At 48.4% G+C, this 22,028-nt stretch overlaps 6 protein-coding genes across 6 annotated transcripts; 2 read left to right on the forward strand and 4 right to left on the reverse strand.

Annotated features, from left to right (window-relative positions):
- Positions 1-599: 599 nt before the first annotated feature.
- BJ212DRAFT_1421123 (ribosomal protein L24e-domain-containing protein) lies at positions 600-1,692 on the reverse strand. The gene is made up of 6 exons (XM_041337631.1): positions 1,599-1,692; positions 1,495-1,546; positions 1,426-1,443; positions 1,302-1,374; positions 1,114-1,250; positions 600-1,057 (listed from the first exon to the last, which is right to left on the reverse strand). Exons 1-6 carry the CDS (start codon positions 1,648-1,650, stop codon positions 862-864), a joined length of 528 nt encoding a protein of 175 aa, XP_041200047.1. The 5' UTR covers positions 1,651-1,692; the 3' UTR covers positions 600-861.
- Positions 1,693-1,700: 8 nt separating this feature from the next.
- On the reverse strand, positions 1,701-3,094 carry BJ212DRAFT_1310850 (DHS-like NAD/FAD-binding domain-containing protein). Its single transcript, XM_041333997.1, has 4 exons — positions 2,791-3,094; positions 2,348-2,746; positions 2,016-2,274; positions 1,701-1,967 (listed from the first exon to the last, which is right to left on the reverse strand). The coding sequence occupies exons 1-4, from the start codon at positions 3,009-3,011 to the stop codon at positions 1,872-1,874; spliced, it is 975 nt and encodes a 324-aa protein (XP_041200048.1). The 5' UTR covers positions 3,012-3,094; the 3' UTR covers positions 1,701-1,871.
- Positions 3,095-5,070: 1,976 nt separating this feature from the next.
- BJ212DRAFT_1493066 (uncharacterized protein) lies at positions 5,071-13,136 on the forward strand (the record flags this gene model as incomplete). Its single annotated transcript, XM_041341503.1, has 17 exons — positions 5,071-5,178; positions 5,215-6,063; positions 6,118-6,337; positions 6,392-6,523; positions 6,580-6,830; positions 6,882-6,934; positions 6,985-7,625; positions 7,654-7,724; positions 7,783-8,246; positions 8,295-8,904; positions 8,953-9,240; positions 9,295-9,936; positions 9,991-10,773; positions 10,824-11,066; positions 11,116-12,725; positions 12,776-12,896; positions 12,950-13,136. The coding sequence occupies 17 exons, from the start codon at positions 5,071-5,073 to the stop codon at positions 13,109-13,111; spliced, it is 7,248 nt and encodes a 2,415-aa protein (XP_041200049.1). The 3' UTR covers positions 13,112-13,136.
- BJ212DRAFT_1310865 (uncharacterized protein) lies at positions 13,062-13,937 on the reverse strand. The gene is made up of 4 exons (XM_041333998.1): positions 13,796-13,937; positions 13,220-13,740; positions 13,151-13,197; positions 13,062-13,084 (listed from the first exon to the last, which is right to left on the reverse strand). The coding sequence occupies exons 2-3, from the start codon at positions 13,704-13,706 to the stop codon at positions 13,154-13,156; spliced, it is 531 nt and encodes a 176-aa protein (XP_041200050.1). The 5' UTR covers positions 13,707-13,740; positions 13,796-13,937; the 3' UTR covers positions 13,062-13,084; positions 13,151-13,153.
- Positions 13,938-14,071: 134 nt separating this feature from the next.
- BJ212DRAFT_1257955 (SH2 domain-containing protein) lies at positions 14,072-18,867 on the forward strand (the record flags this gene model as incomplete). Its single annotated transcript, XM_041329903.1, has 12 exons — positions 14,072-14,249; positions 14,301-14,712; positions 14,768-14,888; positions 14,945-15,661; positions 15,718-16,020; positions 16,075-16,407; positions 16,456-17,037; positions 17,085-17,261; positions 17,313-18,327; positions 18,377-18,547; positions 18,600-18,730; positions 18,778-18,867. 12 exons carry the CDS (start codon positions 14,072-14,074, stop codon positions 18,865-18,867), a joined length of 4,230 nt encoding a protein of 1,409 aa, XP_041200051.1.
- Positions 18,868-19,888: 1,021 nt separating this feature from the next.
- BJ212DRAFT_1294539 (phosphoglycerate mutase-like protein) lies at positions 19,889-21,582 on the reverse strand (the record flags this gene model as incomplete). Its single annotated transcript, XM_041332215.1, has 9 exons — positions 19,889-20,114; positions 20,166-20,279; positions 20,332-20,427; positions 20,476-20,577; positions 20,627-20,817; positions 20,855-20,989; positions 21,020-21,080; positions 21,132-21,349; positions 21,400-21,582. 9 exons carry the CDS (start codon positions 21,580-21,582, stop codon positions 19,889-19,891), a joined length of 1,326 nt encoding a protein of 441 aa, XP_041200052.1.
- Positions 21,583-22,028: the final 446 nt, after the last annotated feature.

Here is a 22,028-nt window from a genome sequence, read left to right on the forward strand (position 1 = left end):
GCTCGATTCTACACAGTTACAATTAAACATGTGTTCGCCCACACCGGACTTTGAGCTAAAATGCTCCCCAGCGAGAACGAGTGAGAATTCGTAAATCCGACGAAAATCACAGCGGAAAAAGTGTGGCTCAGACATATCGGGCTTATATTATAGATTTGGGTCTACAATTCTGGTTCTCCACAACCAAATGAAGCAGACCACCGGTAAGAGCACACTCTGAGTGACAGAGCCCAGTACCCTACACATCTTTTCGCGGTGTTTTCGGCGTCAAGTGTCATCGCTCGCATATCTCCCGGGAGTCCGGATCCATCACTCCGACACCTTCCCGGCTGGTCTTCCGATGAGTTGGCTCTTCCCGTGTAGGCATACCGGTCGCGGGAGGCTTGCTACTGCGCTGAGTTGCATTTTGTAGGCGTACTTGCGTCTCGCAGTAGCAGCGAAACCCACCTCCCCCTACGGATCTGTAGCACCACCTACTCATAATTCTCATTTTCGTTTTTATGTTGGATTAACCTGCTCATTGCAAAATATTTAACTGACAATGATCGTATTTGCCTTACCGATATATGTTCGCCCACCCTTCACTAACACTCCCAATACTTAATACATAATGTTTGCATCGTGTTTCGATTACAATCAGACACCACTACATGTGCATACCATCGTCATGTCTAGCTATCTAATAGTTATTCAACATTCCCCTGTCAGCTAACGCTGAGTCCCAGCCCAACAGCTGTTGCTTAACCTCGACGTTTTTGCGCGACCCCACCCGTCTCTACTGCATGCTTTCGCCCGAAAAGGATTGTATGTATGAATTAGTGAAGGTGTACAATGTATGATGCATGACAAGACAAATACAGATCAGTCAACATCCATGCCCATCGAGCGCCCTTCCCCTTTCATAAGTGCACTTCTGCTTTTCGCTGGCACTTTTATTTTCTCCAGCACTTCCACGGTTTCCTCCATTGCAGTTGGCTCAAGCAGCTTGACGGACACCGACTTCGCAGCCAACTTCTTTGTCCTATGCGCGCGTTGTTTCTCCCGAGCAACTGACATTCTGCAATAATACAAGTCAGTGCAAAAGACAAGCACCTGGGGACGGAAAGTAAGAACCTTTGCTTCCAGAATGCATGCTCTCTCCGCTGCTTAATCTGTCCAATACGTTTCATAGCGTTGATCGTCGTATGTATCAATTCGCGATCATAGCGGACAGGTACGTTTCTGCGCTTCTCAAAGTCGATCGTAGAGTCCTTGATTGCGAGAAGTGAGTAAAAGTTTCTTGAGATTGGGAATAGACATACGATCGTCATTTCTTTTCCTGCTGCTTTACGGAATGCTTTCGTCCATCTTACTTTGCGAGGGTTTCGTTTCATTCTAGGAGGATATTAGATATGGATAGGAAGATATGGCTGAAAAGTAGCTTACTTGAAGTTTTTGTGACATCTGAAGGTTTGATTCAATATGTGGGTTCTAGTTTTCTATCATAGGACTCACTTTGAAGTGCAAAACCGGAATACCTTCGAATCATTGCGGACGAAGGCACTTCCTGAACATGTCGTGAGATGTTGTATTGACAGTCTTAAGTTTCTGTTGCTCACCATGCCCAGGATACACGTTTGTTGAGCAAAAATAACATTTCTCGATACGCATATCTGCTTGCTACGCCTGTGGGCGAAATATGCAAAAGAAAGGTTGGCCGTGGGAAAAAAACGCTATCCAAATATTCACACTGCGATGTCAAGTGGCTGATCATCAAGCATCGCTGACGGTCCTATATCTTACTATTGAACTTGCAATATTTTCAAAGCAGATCGTGACTGATATATTATGGACCCAATGAGCACAGGCTGAACATGATGATGCCCATTCTATCATTGCTTCAACTTCTCGACCAGCTCTGGCACTACCTCGAAAAGGTCTGCTACTAACCCTACGTCTGCCACTTGGAAGATGGGTGCATCGGGATCCTACAGACGAATTATAAGAGGTTGGCAGTGTTGTACGGACGCACTTACCTTATTTATTGCCACAATGAGTTTGGAATCCTTCATACCAGCAAGATGCTGGATAGCACCAGAAATGCCCAACGCCATATACAGTTCAGGAGCCACCACCTTTCCTGTCTGTCCAACTTGCAGGGAGTTGTCTGCGTACCCTGCATCCACAGCAGCACGCGATGCTCCAACCGCAGCACCGAGTGCATCAGCAAGAGGATACAGAGTAGACTGGAAAGTCTCTGCGTTCTTCAATGCGCGTCCTCCAGAAACAACGCGGCTTGCAACAGCCCAAGTCAGGTCGATCGGATTTCGTCAGAGAAGTGCTGAGATGTTCCGTGGGTGCATCAGACACCTCAACAGAATCGAGGGCTTTGACTTCGCTCTCTGCTGCATCTCCTGCTCCGGCAGCCGCGAATGCGGTAGACCGGACAGTGAAGAACTTGATGGGGATGGAGGAGGATGCACGAACTGTGGAGATGGCGTTACCAGCGTAGATGGGACGGGTGAAGGTAGTGCTTCCCGATGCTGCGTCATGTTCGAGGGATGTGATATCAGATACGGCCGGAACATCTAGTTTTGCTGCAACTCGAGGCAGAATAGACTTGGCAGAGCTGGAGTGAGCGGAGACGACGTGCGTGAAGGGCGAATTCTGTGATAAGAGCTTCTCGAAGAGTGGAGATACTGTTTCAGGTAACAGCGTGCTGTATTGTGGGGATGCACAATGCAGCAGTGTGGTCAAACCGTTTAATCTAGAAGAGATCAGCTATGGATCTGAGGAAGTTCAAAAGCATACTTCTTAGCCTTCTCCACAACAGATGGCACCTCCTCCGAGCTGCCCACGACAAGGCCGGTGACTTGACCGCCCAACTGAGATGCTGCCGTCAAGGCAGAAAGTGACGCAGAGTCAAGGTCACCCTGGTGGTGCTCCAAGAAGACCAGAGCATGAGGTGACGCAGCTGTCGCATAGCTGCGAGCGAGCACCCTGTTTAGCAGTGGAATTCGTGCTTTCAACATGTTGAGCTGAGCGCTGAGGGCTTTGCCGAAGGAGATAAACGTTAACGAAATAGTTTATTTTTTAAGGACGAGCGATATGTTTTTGCAGCAAGCTGACTAAGTCTAATTCTACAAGTACACGCTATTATAAGTTATTGAATCAGCTAATGTTGTTTGTAGCTTGGAAATCTTTCAGCTGAAGTTGGGATCTGAGCCCCCGAACGAACTATATTTTGTGACTTGGGAAAAACGCAGGCACATGAAAAGACAAAGCGTTATATTTCAAACTACTTTCTCTGACTGAACACAAAACTAAAAGAGAGATAACATGCGCGGTCACGGAAGGTTGGAAGCAATGGTGCGTGTGCGTGCGTGGTAGACGGCGCATAATTATTGTGGCAGCTACAGGCAACCAAGGGGTGTAGGTGGTACGGGGCGAATTCCAGGAGTGCGAGGGTGGCAGGTAATAGGAGGTAAGCTGTGGATGTAGCTCAGATAGATAAAAAGAGTTAGTAAGGTGAGCATGTGGAACTGACTCACCACTTCATCATCATTAATTGATGCAAGGCGGATACTCCTCGAGACTCACGATGTCTACGTTACAAGGAGTAGCGCGTTGCTTCTTCTCATTGCTGATCATATTGAATGGGCGGCGGAAAGTGTGGAAAAGTAATACGGCGAAACCAAGTAGCGTGTGAGCGCTTGAGTGCTGGTGGGTGGAGGTAGCAGTTGAAAGTGCGCTAGAGGAGAAGGGTTGCGGAGGTGCGGGAGGAAATCGGAAGGTACATAGAAGCCCGGCGGAATCTAATCGTGATGGATTTAGTGCAACATTAATGTTGGCAGAGCTTGGGAGTTTTGCCGACCGGTCTGGCAAAACTGGTTGTGCCTGGCCCACAACAGAATTCAAGTGTAAGGGACTGGCAGAACTCTAGGCCCTGAGACTCACGGAGGTATGATTTAGATATAGCAATTACTGTCGAGATTGCACAGCATCCCTGACCTTAACTCTCGACCGAGCCTCATGATGTAGATGATCTTTTTGGAGTGTCTCGCTCGACGACGTTGCCGCTGAATTTGCGGTTCTCAAAGAGTAGAAAAAGTTCAGAGCATTGACGAAGTTGGAGTGCTCGAGGGAATGCTTTTGATTTTGGCAAGTTGGGGTCGAACAAGGAATAATTCTAGATGAGGTTAATCGAGGCACATCAATATTAGGCATATTGACTTTACGTAATCTAGAGTAGTTCTACCGACTGACCCAAGTATACGTAGTTCTGCCCCCACACTACTAGCTGGATTAAAAGAAATATGCTGTCAGATCGGCCACGCTGGTTGAAACAACTGTCCAAAAGCTGTTTCTACAGACAGTGGATGATCTCGACTACATATAGTAGTATTGAGCAGTACATCGATGTACAGACAGTTGATACATTAAGCTACGACGCCACTCCAACAAATGACATGCACCCGATTGGTTATTATCTTGTCAGTCCAATCAGAGATACAGTAATTCCAACGTCCATAGCGCCTCATCGCGCCACATATGACGACAAGTGTAACAAGTGTGGTGTATGCAAAACCGGTCACGTGTACTCCTTCATCTTCTCCTACGTAGCAAGCGGTCGATGCACCAAAGCTTTATATCGGATCTTGCACCACAAGTATAGTTCGACCACCCTTCTGATGACGCTTATAAGTGATCTCCCATTTAGAAAGAAGGAAGACACTTCGTGGGAGTCAGAGAGCCTATCTTTGACATGTTCTAGTGCCTTGTTCTATCGCCCGGGTCCACAAGTACTCTTTATTTATCAGCCGACCATCTTATTAATATTTCTACCTTTCCAAACTCCTCGTTATCGCGACGTTTGCGATATGTTAAATACGGGCTAATGTCATATACCTAGCCTAGCGTTTTACAACCTCGAATACACCTTGTCTGAACTCCTACTTCGAACTGTTCGCCAAACTTTAGTCGACGTCACAAGTGACTTCGTTCTAGGCCATTTACTCACACTGAGGTCAGTTGACTTGCAAGTCCAGACTGCATTCACTTACTGGTGTCTTATCATAGATTCAATAAAAGATGGACTCAGATGTGCACATGTTTCTGACAGGTTACCACCATGTCGCCTTTCCCGACCTGTCTGACGGCCGCAGCCGCAACCGCATTCATGATCACTCTGCTACTTACGTCAAGTCAACATCTCTTGACTTGACGGCTTTCCAGGATTGTGGTATAGATCTACCAGGATCCGCTGCCCTACTACTTGCCTCGTTTTGTAACATATTAGGCTTGTACTCCGCATCTTCCGACATCTTGCTTGGGATTCTATCAGCAGGCACAATTCTCCCCTGTCGTTTCTGTTGGAATCCCGAAACAGTTTGGGGCGACCTAGTGGATGAGGCTCGTCGTTCACTCGACAGAATCGCGGGCCCAAATTTCACCGAGTCTGAGTTGACGACTGAGCTCGGCTTGAAAGAGGACCAGTCACCGTTCACTGCCCTCTTCGTCCTTGATGGACCAGAGAATGTAAACATTCCCGACGACCTTCTTGGATCTCCTTTGCTTTTGTTCGATCCTTCGACAGCTTTGCTCTCTATCTGGACATCATCGCACCTTGTACATCCTGCCGTAGCCGATCAGCTACTTTCCCAGATAGCCTTTCTGTCGGTGCACGCAGCTCAAAATCCAATTTCAAAGATTTCATCACCTCCTTCCTACCCAACTGATTTTGCATCTGCCCTCCAATGTCTTTCCTCAGAGGCTCGTGCGTCTGTTTATGATCACATCCGTCCAGTTGCCATTGCCACAGACTTTATCCTCCCCTACGTTCAAGCCGATCCAGATTCCCCAGCAGTGTGTTGGTACTCTGCTTTGACAACGGGACCTAGAGACAATCTCGTCTCCGAAACATTGTCTTATGGCGATCTCCATGTCCAAGCCAACAAACTGGCTCGATACCTGATATCTCAGCAGTTGAAGCCCGAGGATAGGGTTGCTGTATGCATGGATCGCAATCCGCTGTTTCACATAGTCCTGTTTGGAGTTTTGCGCGCCGGAGGTTGTTATGTTCCGGTTGGTTACAAGAAATTATCATTCTTATATGCACTGATTTGATGCACAAAAAAGATCGATCCCGAGCTTCCTGATGAAAGGAAGTCATACATTGCAAAAGACTCAGGCGCTAAATTTGTCGTTTTGGAGTCTCATAGGCACTCCCCTGAGATATTTGGGGACGTCGTCCTCGATCTTGACAATGATCGTGTCTCACGAGACATACAGGCAATGCTTACAGCCGATCTAGATGTTGCACTTCCAAACAATCTGGCGTATATGCTCTACACGTCTGGTAAACAACATCAGATAATTAACTCGTATCCAGTCAATCTGACAACAAATTTAGGCACCACTGGCAATCCAAAAGGCTGTCTTCTCACCCATGAAGGTCTCGCGGAAGCGATACTAGCGCTAAGCTCCTTCAACGCCGCTGTTCAAATGGATAATATCCGAGATGGAAGGTATCTCAGCATTGCCTGTAGGAACGGTCTTTTCCCCTCATTTATCCTCCTAACTTGGGGCTCTGAACCATAGCTGTTGCATTCGACGTACATCTCGCGGAGATCTTTGTGTCTTTCTCTCTGGGCATGGTGGTAGCTTCTGCGCCACGAAGAATACTGCTGGAGAACCTTCCTTATTATATCAGTCTTTTGGGCGTGACGCACGTTGGAATCGTGCCCAGCCTGATTGACGCGACCATGGGCACCATTCAAGATGACGAAGCGATGGCTAATGGAATGAAACTGCGATTAATCGCCAGTGGTGGAGAGAAAATCAGCGACTCAGTGAGGGTCTTGCATGTTAATGCCCTATGGGTCCTGAAAGGCGAATGATAGATTCTAGACAAGTGGGCGAATCATCCCAAAGTCAGACTTGCAAACTTCTATGGGTAACTGATCTCTTTCTTACTGCTGATCTCTTTCTTACCACCTCCCCCAGGCCCAGCGAGGTAACCATAGGATGTTGTGCTCGTTTTATGGATGGCAACACACCCAAAAGCAACGTTGGGCCAGCATTCGTTAATGTTGCGTCTTATGTCGTTAATCAGAACCTCGATATCTTGCCGCGGGGAGCCGTCGGAGAGCTCATCGTTGGTGGCCCCCTTGTCGGGCGCGGCTACCACGGACGTCCGGATCTAACGGCTAAAGTATTTATCGAATGGCCGCAGAAAGGTTCTTGGGCGTATCGTACAGGGGATCTAGCGCGAATGATGCCGAATGGATCATTGGAAATAATCGGCAGAATCGATACTCAGATCAAGCTGCGCGGAGTGCGCATCGAGGCGGAAGGGATATCTGCTGTACTTCAGCGAGCTGCTCAGTCCTGCCTGCAGATCAATCTTGATGTCGGGACTATTATTGGGACCCATCCAGAGATTGGAGGCGGCAGTTCACCGCAGCTCGTTTCTTTCATTTCCTGGGACACGGGAGTATCGATTGCTACGAGACGGGGCAGTTCTAGGCCAGGACCAGTGAAGTTAGAGAAGGACCTCTCGCGCGTTTTGCATGATGCCTGCGAAAAGGAACTAGCAAGTTATATGCGCCCTGCCCATATAATAGCCCTCAGTTGGCTTCCGCTTAGTGCTAACGGCAAAGCGGATACCTAAAGTCTTGGCCTCCGTTTTTTCAGAACTGGAATTTAACAAATTGATCGGACTAGCTGAAGACCCTACTGGCCACGTTGACGACTGCAGACAGCAATAGCCCCACTTCTGATCTCGAAGAACGGATTCTGGAGCTCTTGAGAGAAAGCTTTGCGATTACGGGTTCTGGCGGACCTATTGGTGTGCACACTAGCTTATTCGCGCTTGGAATGGACTCCTTGTCACTCGCACGGCTTGCATTCACACTCAAGGGGACCTTTAATATCAACATAACTGTCGCAGAAATCATGAAGTCTCCCACTGTCCGGGGTCTGTCCACTCGATTGGAAGGTCTCGTCGTTTCGCGACCAGAAGCAGATGTACCGAATATCGACAACTTCTCGTCACTATGGATGCCAGAAATTCGGAAGAAAATGCCGCATCTCCATATAGAGCGTGTTCTTCCCTCTTACCCTATCCAGGAGGGTGTTCTTTATCGCTCTGAGAGCTCGCCGACGATGTGTGTGCAGCATGTCGTAATGCGAGTTCGAGATGACGTCTCTATACCGCAATTGCATAGCGCCTGGAAGAAAGCTGTGGCAGATATCGACATTCTAAGGTTTGAACCTTACCATGTCTCTGAATCTCTCTCATGGTATCATGATAGGACTGTATTTTTCTTCGGCAAGACCTTGGTTCAGGTGCTTTTGTCACGTACCACCTGTCACCTTCATTGGGAAGAATCTTCCGTTGCGGCGAGCGACGATGAAACCTTTTCCAACTATTTCTTTGACGAGGAAGCCGCGAAAGTTGCTGTGGAGATCAACGCCCTCATTACCTCTGTACCGCCCGTTCGTCTTCGGCTCTACCGCCAATCCTGCGGCACTTATATTGTATTATCTATTCATCACGCGTTGTTCGACGCTATCTCTTTGCCTCGCATACTGAAGTATGTCGAGGACGCATGTCTCGACAAGCCGCTTCAGAAACTAGCCCCTCCCGATCAGATATTGGAGCACGTAACGTTCCGGGACTTGACTCCTGCTCGGGATCATTGGACGTCGACTCTTCGTAATTTCAACTGGTCTTACCGCGATTTGATGAATGTGACCCAACCAGCTTCTCCTAAACGGACTTCTATCATCTTTGATACCCCGCTTTCATACTTCCAACAAATGCTTGCCCACTGCCAAGTGACATTGCAAGCCGCATTGACATGCACGTTTGCTTCGGTTCTTGCAAACCATCTGTGCCAGTCCGACGACTTAATCTTTGGGGTGAGCCTTACAATGGTTGATTTGGGCATTATTGACCATGCAGTTCAGACCATCAGATCAGGGAGGTTAGCACCTGCTGAGGGTATAAGCGACGCTCTCGTCCCTCTACTATCTCTTGTCCCTGTGCGCGTGAACCTCAACAACCCTGATTGTCTTCGTAAAGTTCAGGATGACATCATTGCCGCAATTCCCTTCGAAAATGTTTCTCTTGGGCAGGTGCAGAAATGGGTTAGACCGGGTGCTGCTTTATTCGATATTCTTTTCTCGGTCATGTACAAAGATGAACTTGCGTACGAGCTTTTTGATGTCGTGCGGAGTGAATTGCCTCAGCCTGACGTGAGTCTTCTGCCTCGTACTTGATCGTGTTTAACTTGAGCTACCCTCATTCAGTTCTTCCTGTCCGTGGAGATTGTGGTGGACGTTCCAAAAGATCAGCTCGTTGTCCGGGCAGCCTTCTATGGTGATGAATCGCAAGTTGCCAATATCGAATCGATGCTTCTTCAATTCGAGTCTGAGGCTCGCGGTGTGGTGACTTCTGGAGTACCCCATGTCGATGTTCCACAGAAGTCCCTAGTCAAGCGAGCGGAATCCGCACCATCAGTCAATACCGCTAATGGCATACACAATTCTAATGGGGAAAGGGGCATCAGTGTAGCTCTGCACTCTGTGAGGAAGATCATAGCCCAGTTTTTGGGCGTTGATCCCCAACGGCTATGGTCGAGAACATCATTTATTGCTCTGGGTCTCGACTCCATCAGGTCGGTGGGGCTTTCACGAGCACTCAGGGAAGAAGGATACCATGTAACTGCAGCAGAACTTATGAAGTCAGCATGTCTGGCTGAACTGGAGTCTTTACCGATGCTACTTCAAGATGCTGGTCGTGCGCAGTTGGAGTCGGAAGCTCGGGATCAATTTCAAGAAGAATGTCGCATACTAGAGTCCCATTTCGACGTCTCCACCTGTCGGTTCTCTGATCGTGATGAAGCCAGAATATTTCCAACGACTGCTTTACAGGCAGGGATGTTATCACAGGTAACAAACAACTCTTCTTCTTTAAGCGCAGTTGTTGATATGTTACTTTCTCAGACGGTTGTCTCCTCGGGTTTACTCTATAATCATGTATTCATGTTCAAGCTAACATCTTCCGTGGACCACGCCCGTCTTCGTCAAGCCTGTCAATCCATTGTCACGAGCTTTGACATCTTCAGGACAACATTCCATTACATCATCGACTTGGGAAAATGGGCGCAAGTTTCGCATTCTGATGCGCCCATGACTTGGATCGAGGTCCCTCTGCACGCTGGAGAATCTCTAGATGCCATGATCCAAACTGTCACTGGATCAACGAGCGTATCAGAGCAGGGAACGTTCACACCTTCATTGGCTTTTAGCTTGGTCGAACAGCAGGAAGACACCGGGATCAAGAACTACACCTTTGCAATTGCCATGCATCATGCTACATATGATGGTATTTCCATCGGAACGCTGCTCGAAGAGTTGGAGCGGGCGTATCTATCCCGTTCTTCCACGAAACTACCTCAGTTCTACGACGTGCTTCCTTTGATACTGCGAGAAGAACGTCAAAGCATTCCCTTTTGGGCCCAATACCTGCAAGACTTTCATCCTGTTCCATTACCCCGCGCGGAGTCTACACAGTCTTCGTCGGTCGTCTGTTCTCGTCGATTGAAGTTAAACCACCATGTTCTGAAGATGGCTGCCAGTGATGCGGGTGTCACCCTTCAGTGTTTGGGGCAGGCGGCTTGGTCAAAGTTTCTCTCATCGAAAGTGTCTTCCCATGATATCATGTTCGGGCACGTTGTCTCTGGACGCTCTTTCCCAGGCTACGAAGACGTTATTGGACCCATGTTGGTGCGTATTTTGACCAAGGGGCAGGCTTTCACTGACCATGCGGCGTGTAGAGCACTATACCATGTCGTGTTCGTATCGGCGAAACTGCGACCAACAGGGATTTATTGCGTTCTATCCATGCAAATAACTTGGCCGCGTTAGAATGGCAACATGCTTCACTTCGTGACATTCAGTCCGAGACGGGGCTCTTTGATCTATGGGACAGCATATTTGTCTTCCAACCTCTACAGTCCATATATTCAAGTTCTTTGTGGAGTATGCTCAATCCGGACGAGTTTCAAGCCAACGTTCAGGTACATAATTTGCATCTTCTGTATACTTTTACTAATCGGGCCACTTTAGTACCCGTTGAACTGCGAGTTTCACGAAATGGATGATGGGTTTTCTGTGACGCTGGCTTGCCTGCCAAATATCATGGACATGGAGTCTTTGGATCATGAAATGTCACGGCTTGAGGCTTTCCTCGGTATCATTGTATCCCAACCGAATGCCAAGGCCGTCGCGGATGTTCCCTTTGTCGGCAGAAAGCTTCCCCTTCGTAACGGTGTGCTGAAAGCCAGCATCGCACCCCGCAGAGAGATTGACCATTTACCTCCTGCGTTGGTCAACGTCCTGACGTCTGTCGCTAAATGCTCCGTGGACAAGCTTGACCCGGACAGACCAATTGCAGCTATTGGGATCGACTCGATCACAGCGATTCAGCTCAGTGCAAAATGCAGGGAAGCGGGAATTGCGTTGACCATTGCGGATATCGTCGCTTGCCGTACAATCGGTGATTTGGCTACAAGGGTGGTCGAAGTGGAGAAACAGCCAAAGACTACTAGTTCACCGCGTCTGGATCACTCAGTCCCTGAGATCGATTCTCGAGCTGTCGCTGACAGATTCCCATCCGAGCGGCGCGGAGACCTCACAGTTACTCGGGCAGCCCCTGGCATGAAATGGCTCATTTGCGCCTGGCAAAGAAGTCATTATGCGCGATTCCAGCATGTGTTCGCCTATAAAATGACCCAGAAAATAGACCCCGAACGACTGCGTAGCTCGTGGACGGAGTTCATTGCTCGACATCCCATTCTCAGGTCGACATTCACCTCCACAAAGTCTCATTCAGACGTCCACATAGCGACCTTCAGTACTGACAAAATGGGAAGCTCGTTTGCCGTTGAGCCCTTCGATGATTCTTCCGACAGCACGGATAACCTGAAGACGCGGATGCACGCAATCATCTCTTACCCACCTCCAATTGATGGTCCTCAGACCTGCGGACTACTTTTGAATGGCTCACACAGCCAATATCTACTGATTAGAATGCATCATTTCCAATACGATGCATGGAGTCTTGCCCTTTTGATTGAGGACCTCTGTCACATCTACCTTGGCCAACCCTCGTCGGTCACGTCAGATTATGAAACGTTCATGTCAACATTTGCACCGACACCAGAAAATCTCCGGAAACAGCAAGAATATTGGCGGTCCATCTTCTCACCCTCTTTCCGGCCGGCATACTTTCCTCAGCTCAGACCTCTCGCGGCTCAGGATAAGAATATCTCTCGAACCAATGTTATCGCGAGGGATGTGGTGCATGGGGCGTCTACTCTTGAACAGCGCGCTCAGGTGCATGGCGTGTCACTACAGAGCGTTTTGCTGGCATGCTGGGCATACGTCCAGTCTTCCTATATTTCGCAGGAACAAGTGACATTTGGGTTATGGCACGCGGGTCGAACAGGAGCTATCAAAGATATTGACAGATTGGCATTCCCATGCATGAACGTGCTGCCAATGCACACTCGTCTTGGAAGCAACAGCATCATAGACGTTGCTCGTAACATTCAAGATGACCTACGGTTGCGCACTCCTGTCGTCCAGCAGACCGATCTTCAAATGATAGACCAGTGGATAGGAGGCACCGGTGCACCGTTGTGCAATGTGTTTGTCAACTTGATTAGGCCGCTTCCGTCAGACGAGAAGGAAGCAAAATTGTTCGGATCGGCAGACGTCAGTAAAGTCCCGAACGATATTGCTTCGGATCTAACTCTTACCTACAGATCCCCTACATGATACCAGAAGGCGTCCCAGGACCCAATCCAAAAATTGTCGACTGGATCCCTATGTCGAATCTTATACAGGTCAGATTCATGACATATTTCTCGCCTGGAGATCATGCTGAATTGTAATTTAGGACGATGTTATGGTTGAAATTATCGTACACCCCTCGGAGGATACAATAACGATGGCGATAGAGAGTGCCCCAGCTATCATGGATACGCAACTCGCCAAGAAAGCTATTGACTACTGGTCAGAGATAGTCGGAGGTCTTTGGGAAGGTGCTCTGTCGACATGAGAACTATATTGATGTAATAGGTAGTACTCAAGTACTCACAGTCTAGATTTCATGACCTCTGCGGGCAGCGTCTAAGCATTCTTGCTCTAAGCCGCCATACCAGATAACCTCGATACCAGGCATCTTTCATCTTTTGCGCACCCTCACATTTGACGAAGTCATCTGGCTCTCGTACACCTATGATGCAACGTCTGATCCTGGCGCGAATGAGGGCGTCAGCGCAGGCAGGCAGGCCCGATGTTCTGACTGAGCATGGTTCAAGCGTGGTATAAACGTCTACGAGGGGAAGAAGGTCTTCTATGACTAGTGCCGCTTCCCATGGCCATGGAGAAACGAGAGATTGTAGCTGCAGGGAAGAGAGACCCTCAAGCTTGGCCAAAGCATTTGCCTCGGCATGAGTGTTCCCTGGCAATTCCCTCGAAAAACCCTTGGACAACACAATTGGTTCCGAGTCTGGCAAACGCACCACAAGGATGCATCCTACACAGAATGCTGTGGGTACAGGTTCGCAGAACGCAGCCTGCTCTAATGCCTGACGCACGAATGGATCGTGCTCGTGCTCTTCTGGAGTCGATGATTTAGACGTCGGCGTCATGTGTGATATGCGATTAATAAATACTGCCAGGTTGCTGCCAGAGCTTTGCATGTCAGCTTCGTTACTAGTGACCATTCTGCGTGACTTACTTGCTCCTGGAGGCTCAAAATAGGTCTGGGGACCTAGCAACAACGATGTACAACCCCGGCGGCCAAGCCCCATGGGTCATATGGCAAGACTAACTTTCGGCATTAATTCTTTGTATTACGTAACAGCATGTGGCGCGGCCAAGTCCGCGTAAATTCAGCACGTCTTGCTCATGAACCATCATGTCCTCGCCTTCAGCAGATCCTGTTGACCGTGTAATCGAGGAAGATGAGACAATGGCTTCCGTTCACGAGGAAGAAGGGGAAGGGGATGCCACTATGGCAGATCCCCAGGCCATTTCGGACGATAGCTCTGAGGAAGCGGAGGAAGACGAGGAAGAGGCGAGAAGAATCAGGGAAGGCTTTATCGTAGACGAAGATGAGGATGAGGAGGAAGACGATGACGAGACAAGGCATCGACGAAGGAAGCGGCGTAAGAGGAGACATCGAAGGCGCGGTAAGCATATGAATTGAGTTTGTTAATGCAATGTTCTGAGTATTTTCTCAGACGAGGAGGAAGCCTTGGAAGATGATGACCTTGAGCTGCTAGAGGAAAACACAGGCACTTCATTCAGGAATCGACTGACTCGTTTACGGCGCGGTCCAGATGGCGGTTCCCCATCCGCTCCATCGACCTCTAAACGCAAGCCAGTTGTGGAATCGTCGGAAGATGACTTAGATGACGAGGACCTGCCGCAAGTCCAGGATATTCAGCGTATTTGGGATGATGAGCGCGCCGGAGGTGGACGTGACGATGAGGAAGACATGGACGATTTCATCGACTATGAAGATGAAGACGAGGGTGCTGGTGCCATGGATGAGCAGGAGCGTGAGGAAAGACGAAGAGAGAGGAAAAAGCGAGAGAGGGAAAGGCGGAGAGCTATTGGCTCTCGTCCTGAGCTAGCTGGTATCGACGACATGTGGGTGAAATGTCGATTCCTTGTGTTACATTATTTGACATGGATGCAAATTCAGGGCATGGGACGAAATACATGGTGTCTTTGGAGACGGCCATGACTATGATTGGGCATTGTTGGGTGACGATGAAATGGATTTCGAGGAAGAGCGTCTCAAGCCGGAGATGAGATATCAAGACGTGCGTATACTCTTCACCAACTCCTCCTATGGAATATGTTTACTCTTCTTCATTAGGTATTTGAACCGTCAGAGATCCGTGCGCGTATGTTGACCGAGGACGATGATTTGATTCGGGCGCAAGACATACCAGAGCGTATGCAATTAGCAACTTCATCACTATCTCAGTCATCCACGCTATCCCTTCACCAAAGCCTCACTGAAGCTAATTTAGATGATGCAGCAATGTGGGTTACCGTCCGGCTTTCCCCTCGGAAGACCAGAGATTTCTTTAGTCCGGAAGGCCCGTACAATATGTATCGCGAGCCTTTGGTCATGGCCGTGACATATGCTCTTCGCTTTCTCTTCGTCCAGGAGTTTGAGGTCCCGTATATTTGGACTCACAAACGAGACTACATCTCATACTTCAACCCTCAAGAAATGCGCACTCGAGTCCAGCTCATCAGTCTCGCTGAACTCTGGCGTATATATGCGCTTGGCCAGAAATATCGGTCTTTAGCTCAAAGGAAGAACGCCTTGGCCTTGTCATATGCACGCCTGAATGTCGAGGACGAGTATTTTGAGCAGACAATTAGGCCAAAAATTGACAGCGTGGAGGTTGTCACTGATGCAACCGAATGGTTGACTATGACATATAAATTCAAGAAGCAGGATGCCTTTGACTTCCAGTTCCACGACGACGACGATCAAACGGAAACCAGAAAGCGAAAGGCTCCTAGTCGCATATCTGCGTATGAGGTAGCCAAGAAGAGTATAGTTTCTAAACTTGCTGATGTACGCCAATCCCTTCTTGAGACACATGCACACGTTCATGTTCTGCCGTATTACAGGGCTTCGGAATTAAACCACATGAGGTGGTTTACAACTTCGTTGCGCAAGAGAACGTACATTTCGTCGATGACCAGGAGCTGAATCCCATTGCATTTGCGGAGCAGTTTACGGATCCGGATGCCGCTGTGGCACAACCCGCTGAAGAGTTACTACGTCGTGCTCGGATGATTCTTGCGACAGAACTGGGCAAAGATCCTTTGTTGCGTCAAGCAATGCGTGATCTCTTCAAGACTGATGCTTTGATCTCTGTACTGCCAACAGAGAGGGGAATGGCTAAAATCGATGAGCACCATCCATACTTTGTGAGTAGTGCCGTGACTTCTGGTCGAGCGCCCATTCATCTTTTTATGCATCAGAATTTCAAGTACCTTCATCACAAGAGTATTACGCAGATGATGGACACACCACAGTTTCTTCATATCCTTGCGGCAGAAGCCGAGCTTTTGGTCACCGTATCAACATTCCTTACCAACGAGGCAAAGTCAAAGTTTGAGCGTAGACTCAATGATGCCTTCGCATCTGACAGCTATAGTGATACTGCCAGAGCTTGGAACGAAGAGCGATCACGTGTCGTCCAAGAGGCCCTTGAACAACACCTCATACCTGTGGGTGTTAAGTGGGCGCGAGAATGGCTTCGGGAGGAAGTAGAAGATACACTCGCAGCTCACTGCGGCAACGTTTTGAGAGAGGTGCCTTTTCACTACCTGACTGTTGATCTGTCATTGACTCATTCTCAGCGCATTGACGTGGCTCCGTATATCACTCCCGAAATGAAACCTGGTGACACTGCATCTGTGCTTGCCGTGTCTTGGGGCAAGGGGGACCCTCAAAAGGATGCAATCACCTTAGTTTTCCTGGACGAGGCAGGGAGACTGCGCGAGCATATCAAAATCGACAATCTTGTTGATCGTGATTACCAAGACGAGTTCACAGATCTTTTGAAGCGGAGACGTCCCGACGTTATTGTCGTGGGTGGTTTGAGCATGGCCACGACCAAGTTGTCATCAAAGGTTAGGTCTCTTGTTAATGGAGAACCATCGAATTCGGATCCAACAACTGGTGCGGACGGTTGGGGATCTTCAGAGGCCCCCAAGGAAGCAAACGAACAGGCGTTCAACATTCCTGTGATGTACGTCCGTGACGAAGTTGCTCGAATGTACCAACACAGCAAACGAGCCGCGGATGAATTCAGCGCACTGTCGCCTGTTGCCAAATACTGTGTTGGACTTGCTCGGTATATTCAGAGTCCATTGAACGAGTACTCCGCGCTTGGACATGACATTACTGCTATTCCACTTGAGGATGAAGATCAGCACTTGGTATGTAATGGATGCAGCCTTCCAGACAGATGCTGACGCGTGCGTAGATCCCTAAGGAGAAGTTACTCTCAGCTCTGGAGCGAACTTTGGTTGATGTCACGAATAAAGTTGGAGTTGATATCAACCGCGCTGTCAACGACTCCTACTATCAGCATTTATTGCCTTTCGTTTGTGGACTCGGCCCACGAAAAGCCCAGGTCTTAGTCAAGAAGATTTCTGCCATGGTCAATCCAAACTTTTTTTTCATTTGGTTGTTGCTCACGTACCGTCAATAGGGGGGAAATCTGATAAATCGTGACCAATTCATCAAGTCATCATTGTTAACGACCAAAATTTTCCTTAATGCCGCTGGATTCCTGCGCATCTCACGAGATCCTGAAGCCAAGCTTTCCAAGAATCGTCATGCTGACGATGACGTCCAAGATCCTCTTGATGATACTCGTATCCACCCCGAGGATTATGAATTGGCCCGCAAAATGGCAACTGATGCCCTGGAGTTAGATGAAGAAGACATTCACGATGAACATCCTTCTCACGTCGTCTCAGTCATCATGCAAGACGGTGACAACGAAAGAAAGTTGAATGAACTTAATCTTGACGAGTTTGCCGTCAGCATGTACGAGGCGAATGAAGACCGTAAACGTCACACATTGAATGTCATCCGGGAGGAGCTGCTGAAGCCGTTCTCCGAGCAGAGGGCTCCTTTCCCCTCTCTAGGGCCATGGGATATTCTCACGATGCTCAGTGGAGAGACCCCTCGAACTCTCCGTATGGGTCTCATTGTCTCGATTATGGTGGTCCGCCTTGAGCAAACTCTCGTTCATATTCGTTTGGATTCCGGTATCGAGGGCGTCATCGATATCGGGTACCTTACCGAAGATGGCAACATAGCCCCCAAGGATGTCGTTAAGAAAGGACAAACTATACCGGGTGTCATCGTCGATGTCAAGTTGGATTTACCTGCAGATCAGTTCTTCGTTAAAGTGTCTGTTCGCCAGTCTGATCTACGTGCGGGTGATGTCCTTTTCCGATCTGTCAAACGAGACGATCAATGGAACCTTCCACAGTTTGAACGGGATCTGGAGATGCAAGCTCGTAAAAAACGCGCAGAGATTGACCGGACGAGGAGAGTAGTCAAACATCCAAATTTCCACAACTTCAATGCCACTCAGGCTGAGAACTACCTTGACAAGCAACAGCGTGGCGATGTAGTAATTCGCCCATCTTCTAAAGGCGTTGATCACCTCGCTGTAACGTGGAAGGTTGACGACAAGCTTTATCAGCACATTGGTACGTCCATTAATCACCGAAAGTCGACTTCACTCTAATTCCACGACAGACGTTACTGAAATTAATACAGGCCAGGGAGGAAATCTACTCATCGTCGACGAAAAGCATCAATATGCTGACCTAGATGAATTGATTGTCAATCACGTACAGGCGACCGCCCGTAAAGTGGAGGAGTTGATGGCTCACGAAAAATTCAAGCACGGCTCCGAAGACGAACTTCGTACGTTAAAGGCCCCGTATTTCAATGTCGGGGATTAATCTTGATATTCCAGATCTGTTTTTGAAAAACTTCGTTGCAGCCAATCCTGCGAAGAGTATATACGGCTTCACCTTGAACCGGAGAAAGCCTGGCCACTTCAATCTATGCTTCCTTGCTAACAAGAACTCCACCGTTCAGACATGGGTAAGCAGGCATTACTTGTATGCATCTCTTGCTTAATTGTATCGCAGCCTGTCCGAGTTATGCCCGAATCCTATTGTCTATTTGATGCCGCAGTAGCTGGTGTTCCTGAGCTTTGCGACGCTTTCAAAGTCAGGTGAGCTTGAACGGTTTCTCCAAGCTACTTTTAGCTGAATCTTGTCCAGGCATCTACATCAATCTCAAAATTTAGCTGCTTCTGCTGCTACCGCTGGAGGGAAAACACCGTACGCAGGTGCTGGTGCAAGGACACCTGCTCGAACGCCCGCTCACCCAGTCCCTGGGCACATGTCCATTCGTCAAGCCGCTCGGACACCTAATCCCTACGGTGGTCGGACGCCTGCTCCCGGGATAGGAGCACCAAGCTTTGGACCAGGCGCTCCGAGCTCCAGCTTTAATATACCACCTCAGGCATCGTTTGGTTATCAAACTCCCGCATATTCAGGTCCACCACTACCTGGTATCCCTCCGGGAATGAACCCTCAACGAGCTGCGATGATACAAAATACCACGGGTTGGGGCCAAGATTCGGGTTGGTCATGATATGTCTGTTATTGTATTGGTTCTTGTTGTGTTCTTCGTTAGTTTTTCAATGCCCATTATACTCTTTAGATGTAACAAGGGTCCGCCTTCGGACGGAAGGACACATAATATATAGGAGCGAATCATTGAAATCTCTTTTTTTTGCGCAGTCTTTTCTTCGTCTGAACCTTGAAACGTTCAGAGTATATCTCTTTGGCGTACCGACAGCCGCATGCATAATTGAAAGGGGTCTGTGTGGGAATCAAGAGCAATGCAAGGGGGTTGCGTACGATGTTTGCTAAGCGGAGAGCCTTAAAAAGTGTTTGCGGCGCACTGCTATGCCTGGATTTGACAGGAGTTACGCGCAAAAAGATGATTTTCGAGGCGGATCATCGTCACTGGCTGGCATCACGCTATGCAGCACTCGGGAGCCTTGATGTATAGAAACATGGGTTTCATCCCTACTTAAGCTACCTCACTGGTGCGCCGTTGATCTCCTTTCAATTTTGCTGAAGTAGCATTTAAATGAAGCAGGTGAAAAATGATGACATTGTTACACAAAGCAGAAAATCACTGGAGTAAGTGTTCCAAGGACTAATGGTGATTCAAGGACCGATATGTTTATACCTTGAGCAACCATCCTTGAACATTCAAAACCTCTGAGTGGGCACCGCAGGCCGCTTGCCACGTATCATCACCGAACTCGATGTCGGTACTGAACTGATTGGCTCTTATGAATGCATCCAGTGAGCAAGTCCCAAATCGACGATCTTGTTTGGTTTCTGCGCAAGTCCGTAAGGGATATGTCTCTTCGTTAAGTACCAGTCGAATTTGTGGTCCGTCGAATCTTGACGGTGAATGAGTTGTCAAATTTCAGCTCTAACGAAGGAGGACCTACGACTCTTTACAAGTGAAACTTTCCCAGATCATTTGGGCGGCAAAGGGAGTTTGATACGATGTTCGGAACCTTCGGTGCTGGCGTAGGCCATCTGAAGACAGTGGGGGTTCGTCTCTGCAAATGAATATATGAAATGGAGTCTCCGACTATGAGCATGGAAATGTACCTATTGAGATTCATTGCAGCCATCGCAGCCATGATAGTAGCATCATGCCCGAATTCGAGATAGAGGGACTGGGCTTCCTCACTAGTGTTGGAGAATCTAGTACACGCGTTTAGAAGATTTATCTTAACATGCCTTAGAACGTACCTATTGATTAATTCCTTAACAAAGACGCTTCCCATGACACGTCCAGCATCATTGGACACCAGGTATCCGACACTTGCGACCATAATGAGATCCAATTCATACCTAAGTATAATATGTCAGTGTCGCACCACCAGTGTTCAAATAGTCTTACTCAAAATCTGCAAGTTCATTCGCATAGAAAACATCGCACCATGGTGACTCTTCCCCTGCGGCTAGGTCATATGCACATGCATACAAAGCTCCGTGAGTGTTGTCATCAGTCAAGGAAACACCATAAGGAAGGAGGTCATTCAAGCGCTTGGTGATGTTAGGGAGGTACGAAGTGCTCCACTCATTTGCCACCTAAACAATTAATATATTGTTAGACAAGGATTAGAACCGGTTTACTCGCCTTTGATGCATAGTGCCAGTCGAGGCCAGGGCACGAAGTCCAAGGAGTGATCCAAGACACTGGACCGGGTATATCATCGACTGTGCGTAGGTCCTTGCCCTCGACTTCGCGACCAAAACGTCCCTGAGCAAAAAAGTACATGGAATCAATCACTCTTTGCGTAGTGCTGGATAGCAATGTTTCCGTAGTGAAGCTCGGATACTTCAACCCGAATCTAGACAGCACATTAGCGCAACTCGACCAAACAATGGAGGGATAAACATACTCCACACCATGGTTGAAGAGCTGCTGACGCCCGATGATGGTCAGGTTTTCTGGATCCAGATGTGATTCATATCCCTTCCCAGTCTGGAGGAAACGGAGGTTCTCGGGCAGATAAGCATCCTGGAGAGCATCGTGACCATTTCTCAGCGTTTGGACGAGGGAGTTGATCAGGTCCATCTCTTCAGTACCAGCAGGTCCACGAGAGCCATGTCTGTGCATCTGCAACTGTGTCAAATGTTCGCGCTTCGCAAGGAGAAACTCGTCCATACCAGCATCACTCGATCGACACTGCAATTATCTGGTAACTCTGCCTCGACTTTATGAGAAGCAGGAGCTACACGGTACGGAGTCAAGTTTCCGAGTCTCTTGAGGGGGTCATCGTCTTCGTGTTTATGCGAATTGAACGTTAGAGACGCTAGGGTCAGCCAGTTTAGAATACCCTGGATGAACATTGTTGGGATACTAGACTGATAGGTCTATGAATCAGTTCAGTGCGGTCCTTTATATGCCCAGCTGAGCTTTACAACCTCCATCGTGTTACCGGGACGGACGCGAGAGATCCCGAATTCCAGTTCGGCTCGGCTCACGACCATTCTTCATGCCTGGATCCTTTCCTATATTACGATTTATGACAATGATGACAATATCTTCTTCTCACCAGTTCTCTGATGTGGCGCTCGCGCCACAGGGCGTTTGAGCTTGAGCTTATGGATGAGTTCCTTCAAACTTAGCCGGGACTCGGAGTCGCGTTTGTGCAACGTTAACTATTTTCTGATAAGTAAGCCATACCGTATTATCCGGATAACTGATCGGGTTAAAGCCTAATGTTGACCAGCAAAGATGACACTCTGCAATGGATACTTGAAACGGAGGCTTACTGAAGATTGAAACACTGCTC

This window comes from Suillus subaureus (assembly GCF_016647635.1).
Source record: "Suillus subaureus strain MN1 chromosome Unknown BJ212scaffold_1, whole genome shotgun sequence".
Taxonomy (NCBI): Eukaryota; Fungi; Basidiomycota; class Agaricomycetes; order Boletales; family Suillaceae; genus Suillus; species Suillus subaureus.

Excerpts from the sequence above, each read along its gene's own strand:
- BJ212DRAFT_1421123 (XM_041337631.1), bottom strand. The coding sequence starts at position 1,650 with ATGCGTATCGAGAAATGTTATTTTTGCTCAACAAACGTGTATCCTGGG. Across the intron at positions 1,547-1,598 it reads AAACGTGTATCCTGGGCATG|GAAGTGCCTTCGTCCGCAAT; the intron begins GTGAGCAACAGA and ends CGACATGTTCAG. Across the intron at positions 1,251-1,301 it reads CAGGAAAAGAAATGACGATC|GACTCTACGATCGACTTTGA; the intron begins GTATGTCTATTC and ends CTCGCAATCAAG.
- BJ212DRAFT_1310850 (XM_041333997.1), bottom strand. The coding sequence starts at position 3,011 with ATGTTGAAAGCACGAATTCCACTGCTAAACAGGGTGCTCGCTCGCAGC. Across the intron at positions 2,747-2,790 it reads GTTGTGGAGAAGGCTAAGAA|ATTAAACGGTTTGACCACAC; the intron begins GTATGCTTTTGA and ends GATCTCTTCTAG. Across the intron at positions 1,968-2,015 it reads TCATTGTGGCAATAAATAAG|GATCCCGATGCACCCATCTT; the intron begins GTAAGTGCGTCC and ends ATTCGTCTGTAG.
- BJ212DRAFT_1310865 (XM_041333998.1), bottom strand. The coding sequence starts at position 13,706 with ATGACGCCGACGTCTAAATCATCGACTCCAGAAGAGCACGAGCACGAT.